The following is a 13,188-nucleotide window of genomic DNA, read 5'->3' on the forward strand; positions in this document are numbered from 1 at the left end:
GCAAGATCACGTCGTGTAGAAGAAAATCGGCGACGTCAGTGGCGCAACTTGTTGGAAGGGCGCGTGTGATTGCGTAGCGTGTGGCGTAGTCTGTGGCCACAGCTATCCACCTGTTGCCAGCAGAAGACAGAGGAAAAGGGCCGAGTAAGTCCAAGCCGACGCGAAAGAAAGGTTCAGTAGAAATATCGAGTGGTTGAAGGCGCCCAGCCGGAAGCGTCGATGGTGTTTTGCGGCGCTGACATTCCTCACACGCCGCGACGTATCTTCTGACGGACCGTGCCAGACCTGGCCAATAGAAGCGACGGCGAATCCGGTCGTATGTGCGGGACACACCCAGGTGACCGGCAGTAGGAACGTCATGAAGTTCGTGGAGTACAGCCAAGCGGAGGTGTTTGGGTATGGCAAGCAGCAGAGATGGGCCGTCTGGATGGAAGTTATGCCGGTATAATGTGCCATTCTGGAGTACGAACGAGCGATAGGATCGGTTCGATGGGGAGGAGTCGAGGCGCTCAATGATAGCTCGTAGGGCTGCATCACGGCGTTGCTCGTCGGCTATGTGGTTCAGTTGAGAAACGGAGCACACGCAGGCGTCGTTGTCAGGTATGGTGGCCGATGGGTCAACTGGATAGCGAGAAAGGCAATCGGCGTCCTGGTGCAGGCGTCCAGACTTGTATATCACAGAAAAGGTGTATTCTTGCAGTCGCAGAGCCCAGCGACCAAGTCGACCTGTAGGATCTCTTAAGGATGAAAGCCAGCAGAGCGCGTGGTGGTCGGTGACGACGGAAAAGTGAGTGCCATATAAATATGGACGGAATTTTGAGACCGCCCAGACAAGAGCAAGGCATTCTCGCTCTGTGATCGAATAGTTACGCTCTGCAGGTGTAAGGAGGCGGCTAGCATACGCGATAACGCGGTCGTGTCCCTGTTGGCATTGGGCGAGAACGGCTCCGATACCGTGACCACTGGCATCAGTTCGGACCTCAGTTCGGGCAGATGGGTCAAAGTGGGCGAGGATAGGGGGCGTCGTCAAAAGTGTTATGAGGTGAGAGAAGGCGGCAGCTTGAGTGGACCCCCACGAAAATGGAACGCCTTTCTTCAAAAGATCGGTAAGTGGTTGGGCGATTGCCGCAAAATCTTTCACGAACCGCCTAAAGTAGGAGCAAAGTCCCACAAAGCTCCGGACATCTTTGGCGGATTGGGGTACTGGGAAATTCGTGACGGCACGAATTTTCTCAGGGTCCGGTCTCACACCAGAAGCATCGACAAGGTGGCCCAGCACGGTAATCTGTCGGCGGCCGAAGTGACACTTCGAGGAGTTCAACTGGAGGCCAGCTTTGCGGAAGACGTCGAGAATGGCCGACAGACGCTCAAGGTGGGTCTCAAACGTAGGTGCAAATACGAGGACGTCGTCTAGGTAACACAGGCATGTTGACCATTTGAACCCGTGTAGCAGAGAGTCCATCATACGTTCGAACGTGGCGGGGGCATTGCATAGGCCGAAGGGCATAACCTTGAATTGGTATAGGCCATCTGGAGTGATGAAGGCGGTCTTTTCTTGGTCTTTCTCGTCTACGGCAATCTGCCAATAACCAGAACGAAGGTCGATGGATGAAAAGTAGCGTGCGCCGTGGAGACAATCGAGGGCGTCATCAATACGTGGTAAAGGATACACGTCCTTTTTGGTGATTCGATTTAGATGCCGGTAATCGATGCAAAAACGCCATGTGTTGTCCTTCTTTTTAACCAGGACGACGGGTGACGCCCATGGGCTTGATGAGGGCTCAATAATGCCTTTAGTTAACATCTTATTCACTTCAGCTTGAATAATCTGGCGCTCCGACGCGGACACGCGATACGGTCGACGGTGAATGGGAGCAGCATCACCGGTGTTGATGCGGTGCTTTACAAGAGAAGTTTGGCCGAGTGGGCGGTCGTCAAGGTCGAAGATGTCACGGTAGGAAGCTAGAAGGCGTGCGAGAGCGGCTGATTGCGCTGGGGGAAGGTCAGGGTCGATCATGGGACGTATTGACATGTCGAGGCATGTGGCATCGAGTGGGCGACATCGTCCGCGATCCCCTTCAAAACGTGTCCAACCTTTTCAGCCTCAGACATCGCCTCGTCCACTTTTCGGCAAAGAGCGAGAACTTCTTGGATGTATGACACATACGATTCAGTTGGCGACTGGACACGGGTAGCCAGCTCCTGTCGTGCAGCTGCGTGGCGACCGGTCGGGTCCCCAAAGATGTCACGTAGCTTCTCCTTGAACGTGTCCCAGCTGGTGAGTTCGGACTCATTTGTCTCGTACCAGACACGCGGGGTTCCGTCCAAGTAGAAGAGAACATTAGCGAGCATCATGGTAGGGTCCCAACGGTGAGTTTGACTGACCCGTTCATAAAGGCGAAGCCATTTGTCGACGTCGAGGCCAGGTTGCGCAGAAAATGTCCCGGGATCACGTGGTGTTTGGACGGCGACAAAGGTTGTCGGAGAAGCCGCAGATGATGAAGCGGACGCGTTGTCACTGGAAGCCATGGCGGGAAGCTGGAGGATGCGGCCACTGCGGAGCTGCGTGGTGAGGACGGGGATCGTTCCACCTCCACCAAATATGTTACGTGAGTAACGAGACAAAGTATTGCGAATATATTCGAAAAATATATTTGCAAGAGCGGTTGCAGCACTGGCCAGTCTGGCTCCGAGCTCGAGCAGCCAGCGAGCCTCATCTTCTTCGTCGGGCGCACACGCGCATTCGCACTATGGTTTGTGGCAGCCTACAGGTAGCAATATTAAGTGTTATTTGTATTTTATGTTCCTTTGGCGAGATAATGAATGTCATTTTGCTCTGTTTTTACTTTTTTTTTCCGTGTTCGTTTCGTCTACCGCGAAGGGAGCAGTGTGTGACCTTGAGTGTCGGTGCTTGCCCGGAGAGAGAGACGAAGGACGCTTTGCGCCTACGCTCGCGCAGCTGTCGGCGGTGTGTGTGCGCGCTTCTGTGCATGTGCAAGTGCGTGACGCTTCAGTGCGAGCCCGCGAAGAGTGCGTCATGGCTTCCCCCCATCGACGCGGGCACTGGAGGTGCTGGGGGGGGCATTGACACACTGACGTCAGACCATCTGGCTGTGCTCTGCTCTCGGCTGTCGCCGAAGAAGCCCTGCTGCCTTTCCCACCATGGCTCCTGCGCGAGGCCAGCTGAAAGCAGCTATATGCTGCCGGCCAATGCCAGGGCGCCTCGCAGCCAATATTGGTTCGGCCTCCCTGACCACCGGAGAGGCCCGGCTTCCCGCAACGTCCAGCTCCCTCATCGAGCCAGAAATGCGGGGCCTCCGAACAACCGAAGCGGCTTTCATCGGACTCGCGGCTGATCAAGAGCAGCAACGAGCCATCAGTGAGCCCCCTCCCGTACCTCTGACCTCGCACTCGGGCATCGCAACCAGCGATGCCCGAGTGCGAGGTCAGAGTGCGAGGTCAGAGTGCGGGTCAGAGTGCGAGGTCAGAGTACGTTATCCCGCTTCAGCACCACGAACACTAGTGCCACGTTTCTGTGCTCCCTTCCGCAGTTATTTTTATAGTGTCATGTGTTTATTTTGTTAGTTATGTTTTGTTTCTTCTCTGTAATCATTTTTTTAGCAGCAGTAGCAGTGCTGGACTGAGGTTAGCTGTCGCTCATAGCAGTGTCATTTTAACTGCGTGGGTGACGTCCGGCTGCCTTTTGCAGACCGGTAAAGGGCAAATTTAGGAGAGGGGGATGTGGGAATTGAGGCTGGCCCGCTGCCTTTGAGCGGGCTTTCCCGCCTTTTCTGCCGTTCTCATGTCCCGACATGTCTGCCCTCCTTTGCTGTCTACCGTGGTGAGAGAGCGGAGTGACGTTTAACTCCCTCACCCGGAAGCGGATGTTGACTGTGGCGCCGCGCGCGGGGACTCGCGAGAGGTTTTCGCGCGCTGCGTCGGGAGCGGTCAGATACTCTCCGGGACAGCAAACGGTGAGCCACGCTATCTTTTCGTCCGTCGACTCCCGTCAGTCGGGGGCTCGTCGGACTTCGCTGACGGCGCCTCGCGCCCAAGGCGAACGCTCACCCGCTGTTGCCCCGCTGCGTACGCACGGCCGAAGGGCGGTACGGTGTCCTAGTGCGTGGCCTCGCTACGCCGACCCGTCTCCCTTCGAAGCCAACGCGAGCGCCTTTGCCCTCGCTCGAGCAACCGGGCCTTTGCTCCGGTGTCTCCGTGGATCACCTTTACCGCGGAGACGTGCTCGTGGCACCCCTGTGTAGTACTTTGTGCCCGTGGCGTGGATAAGCCTACTTGCTTTCCCGCCGCGCCTTTTTGCAACGGGCTGTACTGCGTTTGGTGTTGCCACAATAAAGTGTTGCGACTTGAGCAGTATCGTGTTTCCCGCCACGGCGACGGTTAACGCGTGCCCTGCGGCTCGCTAAGACCGGACCCACGCTGGTGGCCGTACTCCTTCGGGATACGTGTACACCACAACTTGTACAGTGTAAAAACGTTCGTTGCCGCAACAACTTCTCTAATAAGTGCTCTAGCAAGGAAGTAACAAGGTTTAGAACGAGTCGCTTTGGCTGGTTTCAGTTTCTCAGTCATCCTTGCCATTCTTTCCTCACAGCAGAGAGGGGCAGGTCTTTTGTCGTGACTATGCCCACTTTGTCAACATAACATCACGTCAGGGATCCAACAAACGAGCAAGGCTCCTTGACGTGTCACAGCGGCACTGAGGGGAAGCGCAGTGCAAGGAGTACAAGGATTTGGTGAGGTCTCCACCCTTCCCCTAGCTGTCAGGCAGGCACCTCTTCATCTCAGAGGTTTTCGTTCTGACAACGCAGCTTGTCCCAAAACAGAAAAGAGACAATTCTCCGTTAAAAGAGTCTATAGTCACCAGTGGTTCCATGCAGGGCCAATTTTTGTCGACGAGTATGCACTCAAACCTCATTATAACAAAGCTGCATTTGACATGAAAAAAGGTTTGTTATATTCGAAAATTCGTTATAAAGGTTTACTCCTAACGCTATATCTACTACAAGACTATCTTTGATTTACTTCGTTATGACCAATATTTTCTTATATCCAGTTTCGTTATATCAAGGGTTGAGAGTAGTTACTCATCATCGGTCACTCTAGCACAAAATCTCGTGAATACTATACTCCTTAACTGGAGCAAAAGCGTTAACGGAATGAATGAATTAATGAATGAATGTAAGCTATGTAAAGCTATTAAAATCAAAGTGTCAGCATGGGTTTTCCTAAGCTAGCTGTGAAAGGCAGGTGCACTCGCTACCATGAATAAAGCTTATGCTCCACAATGAATCAATGTCGCAATGGTACAATATTGTAGACTAATTCACACCATGCACATGACAGTTCTTTGGAGGTTTTAAAAAAAATGAAAATAATGAACGAACGCTATATAAAGCTTTTAGCATCAAAATATCAGCACGTGTTCTTCTAGGCTAGTGGTGAAAAGCAGGCTAACGGAAATAACAGCGCTACGGTTTGTCCCCCACTTTTTCTCTTGCGTCCACGTAGTCGTGCACCGTGCTGAAATAAATGTCGCAATGAAGTGAATTCAATTGAACTTACAACCGGTACCATGTGAGGGGGTAACAGTCCAAGTGTGGGGACCTAGCGTGACGGTCTTCCCGTTCAGGCTTGGATCGATGGTTTGCAGATGACCTGAGCAGTCCGCAAGAGAAACAGTTTGTGTCTGCCAGGAAGAAGAGATTTACCAAAAATTCAAGAAGAAGGTCAGCTTACGGTCGTGTGGAAGAACGCCTGCCGCAAAATAAAAAGACAATCAGTACCATGAAATTCACTGACACAGCAAAATTAATCACAAGAGCTATTGTCTTATTCAGAGGCACACACACACGCTTGGGCGCGTTGGCGATCAGCCAGTTTGTCAAGAACGGCACAAAATTTTTAACGAGGACAAAACTAAGATAAAAAACACAAAACAAGCACTGATCAAAAAGTTTAAGTTCATTAGGAAAAGCAATACATACGCATGGGAATGACTTGCAACTGCTCATGCGCATTTGTGATCACATGTCGGGAACACTGACATTATCATAAAAAAACCATTTCGTGTACGTGTGCTTACATGTTACGAGTTATCAAGATGCACAAGCTCTTCATTTTGAAGAGATACGAAAGCTTGGATGACGCATTCCTCTCCCGACTTGTTAACGTTGTACGCTTCTAACATTTCTCGGTGAAACTGACTTGTTTTCATAAAGAATGCTGGTCTTATCTAGAAGTGGCACACTTTTGTGTTCATGACAGTGCATAGAAGCTGTCGTATGGTTTTCCTCCTCGTTCTGTCCTCCTTCGGAATTCTGCAGTGTCCTTGACGAAATCACTCATTCAAACACACAGCAGCAGAGGCGCGTTGAAGTTTTTCTACAACGCAGCAGGGTAGTTACACTTGCCTTGAACAGAAGCGGCAGCACACATCGAAACGAGACGTTTGGAGAAAAGGCCAGCACAAGCAGCACGTTTTTCTGCACTACGCGTCGTCCCCGTTTCCATGTGCACTACCGCATACCATCATGACCAATAAAACAGCACACCAATATGCTTTACAGCTGCGCACTTATGGACTATTTTTACAGCGTGCCATACGCCATAAAAACATATTTGACATGTGGGAACGTGTGGTACTTTCACAAGGCACCACGATAAAAAGTTCTCCTTTTCGGCTTGAGCAATATTTTTTGGGCTGAACAGTATTTACTGCAAAAAACACCGCCTTATCGGTGGTAGCACAAGGCGGCAGAGGAAACGTGAACAGGTTTGTCAGTTATGTTGAAAAAAAAAAGAAGTGCTACTGTAAAGCACAACTTAAGATAAATAATGTCACATAATGACATAAAAGCATTAACAATGCTGTAAGTTTTAATTGTTTTCTCATAATGACATGTAGCAACACAATTGCCAGGGTTAAACGGAAGGTCAGGTAGAGCGCCAGTGTCACAAAATGCTTAATTTGAAGGATGAACATCCAAATAGTACATGCATAACAAGCCTTGCAAGACGACTTGACTGCATCTCAAATGAGTAAGCAAAGAGGATTGGATTGGATTGATTGGTTGGTTGATTGATTGGTTAGATAGATTGGGAGCTATGTGAGCAGACATAAACCTGAGCAACATGAAAGAGTGGCTTGCAGCCAACTTACTGAATGGTGGTATGATGTATGTAACGTTACTGGGATGAACGGCCTCTGAAAAAAAAAAAAAGCCAACGTGGCACATCAACAGGATGACGTAGCTTATCTTCCAAGATCATTTTACACATTTTTATGAAGACTTACTTTTGGTGCCTTCTGCTGAAAGAGAAAGACCTAAAAAAAAAAAAGAAGAGCATTTATAAGGTGAGCAAATATTTCAAGTGCATACATTTTCCAATTGCTGATGTAGTTTCAAGCTAGTTTCAAAATTTTTTTTTCTTTTTTTGTAGAAGAAAAAGTCGAGTGATAAATTAAAAAGAATTGTTGACCTCAACATGCTAATTTAACAATATATTATAAAGAAGATTTCTTGAGCGTAGAGCTGGTCACTGATAAGCCAACGAACCAGCCGCAGTTCACGAGCTCAAGCCTCCGCTGCAGTCTTGAATAGTAGGTGCATTATGGCTACGTAACTGGCTTTTTCGGTGACTTCTAACTGTAGCATATCTATTTTTTTTACTCGAGCAACTAAAAATTCAGTGCAGTTAGGTTTCATGCAAAAATGATAACTTTAATCAATTAGCATAAATAAAACATAATCTCACCTAACAACAGATGATGACACTTCAAATGACACTCGTTGTTGGGCTAGTTGGTGCATTGCATCAGGAAAAAATATATCCTGCCAATAAAATAACGATCACCAGAAACGAAGAAGACAGGAAAGTGGCTAGTTACTATGATTGGGTCCTATCTCAAAACAATATGGGCAAAGAGCCCCTCCCCCCCCCCCCCCCAAACACAGGAAATATACATCGCTTTTGTAGAATCTTTACCTATTGCCTTTACCACTTTCCTGTCTCCGTCTTAGATTCCTGTGTTCTTTATTTTATTGGCTAAATATATTTCTTCCTGATGGCACTCCAGTGATGAAAGAAAAGGCCAATTTGTTGACCAGAGTATGCTTATCACGAAAAGCCTACAGCTTTTCGCTGCTTTTTTCAAACTAATGTTCACGACCTTTTTACAATGTACCTTGTCTCACATCTAAAGAGACCCAATTTTATACTTTCACCTTTCATATTTTAGGTCCAATGAAATATACTGTTTGTAACATTTTAATCATTACTTTTTCACTAATGGCAAAATACCAACACCACCCATTCATAGTACCTACAGTTAAAGCAAGTTATGCAGTCGAAAGCTGTAATTTCGGCCACGGAAGGGTTACTTCATTGCTTCAGGTAACTTAAAACATATTTCATTACCTTTTGCTGGCAATGTGTTTGTGATCTATGATGGAATAGTAGAACCAGCAATCACATAACTATATGGAGTGATGAATCAACAGCCACTGGTCATACATCAGTTATTCCCAATTTTAACAACCCCAAATGTACAGTGACATACATTCTATGGGATATGGATTGAAAGCTCTGTTGTGCTTAAATTCTATTTGAAGCTTCTTCGAAGAAGAACATGGTAAGAGCACGTATATACCTCATAAAGGAAAAGGGGGGATGAGCGCTGAAGCTCAGTTGGTAGATCACCCGACGTGTTATTCAAATGTTGCAGGTTTTGGAGCCTGCCAGTAGCAAGTAATCTTCAAGCCTAATGAAATGGCAAATTTTGAAATAGGTTGACATTAATTGCATAGTAACTTGAGACGTACAAATGACTAACTGACAAAATAACTCGAATGCCAACGCAGGCTTTGAAATTTCTTTCTTTGCAATTTCTTTCTAGAACTCACTACCATCAATTATTAAATCAAGGCCCTCATTACATTGTTTCCGTTGGCATCTAAAACAGTTCTTACTAACAACATGCGACACCTGAATATATATGTATGTGTGTGTGTATATATATATATATATATATATATATATATATATATATATATATATATATGTGTGTGTGTGTGTGTGTGTGTGTGTGTTTAAATACAGTTGTATGCATTTATGCGTATGTGTATAGGTTCTGAAGTGACACTGTATTAGTTAGTGATATGTATGTGTTATGTTATAGTCATTTAATCCAATTAGTTATCTCCTGTTTTATCACTTACATGTAAATATTTTGAACTACCATAAGTTTCAATAATAATTTTCATTACGTTCATTTTGTTTTATTCGCTTGCTGTTTTTTTTCCTTAGTTGCCAATCTTCGTTCTATATTTTATACATGAATTCACAGGAGGTCCCCCTGACAGTTTTTACTTTGGGACCTCCTTCTGTATTATATCAACTTTTTACTTGCACTGTATTGTACTGAATAAAGAGCTTTATCTAAAAAAAAAGCCCACTTCCCTCTCTTCCCATTTACATCACAATTACTACACATAATTACATAGCATAATCTGTACATTAGTTGGCATCGTTGGCTGTTAGTTTTCATTACTTCTGCATCTAACAATGTTTTAAATATGAGCCCTCAAAAATTTCCCCTTCTTCATAGTAAGAAAAAAACTTGTGACAAAGATGAAGACCCACAGAACAGTACATTAGGGTGATCTTCTCAACCAACCAACACCAAAGCGAACGACATCGAAACAAAGCACTTCAACTCACGCGCATGTCGGCGTGTTGTCCAAGAAAGAAGAGCAGCCGATGCGACCAGCGCCAAAAGTAAGGCCAGAAGGAAACAGGCCACGGAAACCTCGGGTAGCATGGCAACCACTTTAGTAGATCTCGTCACACTGCGACGTTTCGAGTAACTAATGAAATGGCAAATTTTGAAAGAGGTTGACATTAATTGCATAGTAACTTGAGACGTACAAATGACTAATCGACAAAATAACTCGAATGCCAACGCAGGCTTCGAAATTGAATATCTCGAAGTAGGAGCTGAGAATATGTCTCAAATGAACGCACCTCGTAAACTCAACAGCTATGATTTCTAGTAAGCTGCAATTATATGCTCTTAAAAGGGCCCTGACAAACTTTTTCGAGTAACCATGGAATGAATCCACTGGAAGAGCTTATTGCCTCACAAATTCAACGCCGTACAAATTTTAAGGATCGGTCCAGTGTGAGTAGAGTTACAAAGCTTTGTCGCATGCTGCTATTGCATTCTCTCTTCTCTCGTCCCGACGAAAGTGCTGGAAGCTAAGCAGGGAGAGATGGCAGGCACAAAGAAAATACGTCAGGTGCGCCTTGAGCACTTTTGTTTTTCTTCGAACGTGCAACTTTTTCAGAATGATCGCACGTGAACGCCTGGACAAGTCGCGGCCTTCCACACGATCTCTATGACGACCAAGCGCATTATGTTCAAATCAGCCAATGGCTGATAGATGGGCCTTCAAAGAGTAGTTTTTGAGCATCTTACGTCATTGGTTGAGAGAAGAGAAAGCAATTTTTAGCTGACTTTGATAATTTATTGTGAATTCTAGACAGCATGCTGTGCTATAATATTTGGCTCGCGTGTTGTCGGGAGCCTTTACTACCAATTCAGCAGCGTTTTCTGACCATGCTCAAAAAGTGTTGTAGGGCCCCTTCAAGTCATTACATATAAAATACTACATTCATACACTTAATTTGTGAAAATGGCAATTAGATTATACATTTTGATTGACCACGTGAGAAACATTTTCCTTTCCAAGTAATACAGGTTAGTCGCTACATTGTGTGATCTGCTATAGGCATTTTTGTAAAAAATTCTGTGTGTAGTATACAAAGCAAATTGCAACGTTGTGGCCCTCTTGTGAAAACAGAATGGAGGTCAGCTGTTTTGGCATGCTGCTTGGAACAACTACTTGACCGAAACTACATTGCACTACCCTAATCTACCACAAAAAAAGTTAATCGACCAACAAGTATGCCATAAAAGCCCTTTCGTGCAGGACCTATAATGTGCGAAAACAATGCTCAAATATGGGAAAATGAGCCATTCAATGTCACACATAGTGTGAGCATGTTTAATGTGATATGAAGCATTTACTACCCAGGACGACAGTTCCCCGTTTATTTCACCATCTTTGGATTACTTCTAACGCTGGCACTGTTCATATGCACAAGTTCTTGCTAGGAGCACAAAAGCTTTAACTTCACTAGAGATGTTAATTCATAAAAATAATAATATTAATAATGTAGTGAAGAGGAATGCCCACTACTGCAGCGACATCGACACGTTGGCGCGAGGCACGAGCTAAGACTGCCTGGTTGCTGCTGCGACGCTGCCCGTATACTCAGCCTGCTCTTGCTGCTTCGGTACCGACGCCGCTACCGCTGTTTACCTTGCATTTACGTTATATTTTGGTGGAGAGTGCTGCGGTCTTCCCCAGTCCTGGAACTCCGTAGCCGAAAGCTGCCGTCCGTCATGCCTGACGACGCTGTCTTCACACCCCCACCGGCTTCACCACACAGGGGCTGTCCCGGTGCCCAGCTCTTGCGAGAACCAGACATCTTCAGCGACACCGATGAGAAAGACGTTGAGGATTGGCTGGAATCTTATGAACGAGCCAGTGCTACTAACAAATGGGACGATCCCGCGAAGCTTGGTGCCGTGATGTTTTATTTAACAGATGTTGCCAAGCTATGGTAAAGAAACCATGAGGCGGATATCCCCACTTGGACGACCTTCAAAGCCTGCATCACAGATGTTTTTGGACGCCCTGGTGTGCGGAAACTTCGCGCAGAACAACGTCTACGAAGCCGGTCCCAACAAACTGCTGAAACATTCACTAGCTACATCGAGGACGTCCTCGACCTCTGCCACGTGTCGACCCGAATATGGCGGAAACTGACAAGGTACGACACATAATGAAAGGCATTTCCGACGACGCCTTTCAAATGCTGCTCTCGAAGAACCCTGTCACTGTCTCTGAGCTCATCGAGTTGTGTTAGAGTTTCGACGAGCTCCGACGACAGCGTCTCCTCACGCGACGCCCTAACGTCGCGGATGACACACTCTCAAGCCTAACCACCACCTCTGACCTTGAGTCCCTGCTATCGCAGATCAATGAGTTTGTTCGTGCTGAAGTCGCTCGTCAGCTATCACTGCTATCGACAGTCGGCCAACCACAATCACCTCTTCCAGCAAACCTTCGCCAGGCCATCCAGGAGCAAGTTTGCGTGGCTCTGCCATCTGCCCGTGACGCTTCATCGTTGCCTGTGCCGAGGTAACTGCACCTCTAAGCTATGCTGAAGTGGCCGCTCGACAACCTCTTCAGACTTTTACGTCACTGCCATCAGCCATGTCACCACGACCTACTCCTCGGTTCGCTCAGCCAAGGTCTCTCCAGAGTAGTGGACAATGGCGTACAGTCGACAATCGGCCAATATGCTTTGCCTGTGGCCTACCTGGCCACATAGCGCAATACTGCCGTCGACGCGTCCCTATCTACCACCACCAGAGCTAGCACCAGAGCTTCGAACCTGCCCCTTATGTGTCACCACGCCCTTCAATCACAGGATCTCAGCCTCCTGACCAGATGTCATCGTACGCCGACTACCGCCCTCCAGTTAACCGTCACTCACCATCACCTCGACGCCGCTCGCCATCCCCGATGCGCCGTCGGCCTTCATCGCCGGAGCGGGAAAACTGATTGCCGCAGTTCCAGAGGCAGGAACTGCGTCGCCCGCGAAAAGACCAAGGCCTCTCTCTTCCCCAACGAATGTTCTCGACGTATACGTGGACGGCGTCGCTGCACTCGCTCTTGTCAACACTGGTGCCGCAGTTTCAGTGATCAGTGCCAGACTCTGCCGCTTGCTTAAAAAAGTTATGACGCCAATAGCAAGTATATCACTTCATACAGCCAGCGCAGAGCACGTCACGCCAGCCGCTGCCTGTACTGCTCGAATCGCGATTGATGGCCTCATCTATGTCGTCGAATTACTAGTTTTAGATTCCTGTTCCCATGATCTCATTTTGGGTTGGGACTTTCTCTCCGCTAATAAGGCCGTCATCGACTGCTCTCGCGCTGAGGTAGAATTTGAAGTGTTTGGCGACGCTCCGTGAAATGATGCACTTGAAACCGGGGACAAACTATTTGTTGCTGAAGACGTCATCATACCGCC

The 13,188-nt window shown here is 47.3% G+C and overlaps 1 protein-coding gene across 8 annotated transcripts in view; it reads right to left on the reverse strand.

Annotated features, from left to right (window-relative positions):
* LOC142765677 (uncharacterized) overlaps positions 1–13,188 on the reverse strand; it is a 114,424-nt gene that overhangs the window by 90,905 nt on the left and 10,331 nt on the right. For all 8 annotated transcript variants that reach the window (XR_012884359.1, XR_012884360.1, XR_012884361.1 and 5 more), the window contains exons 3-7: positions 9,742–9,869; positions 7,316–7,345; positions 7,181–7,225; positions 5,758–5,775; positions 5,584–5,676 (exon numbers count right to left, since the gene is read on the reverse strand). Coding sequence is in view for 5 of the 8 variants with exons in the window: in XM_075867101.1 (XP_075723216.1) it covers positions 5,584–5,676; positions 5,758–5,775; positions 7,181–7,225; positions 7,316–7,345; positions 9,742–9,869 (314 nt within the window). In the remaining 3 variants the exon portion in view is untranslated. The remainder of the gene's footprint in view (positions 1–5,583; positions 5,677–5,757; positions 5,776–7,180; positions 7,226–7,315; positions 7,346–9,741; positions 9,870–13,188) is intronic.

This window comes from Rhipicephalus microplus, chromosome 6 (assembly GCF_043290135.1).
Source record: "Rhipicephalus microplus isolate Deutch F79 chromosome 6, USDA_Rmic, whole genome shotgun sequence".
NCBI lineage: Eukaryota > Metazoa > Arthropoda > Arachnida > Ixodida > Ixodidae > Rhipicephalus > Rhipicephalus microplus.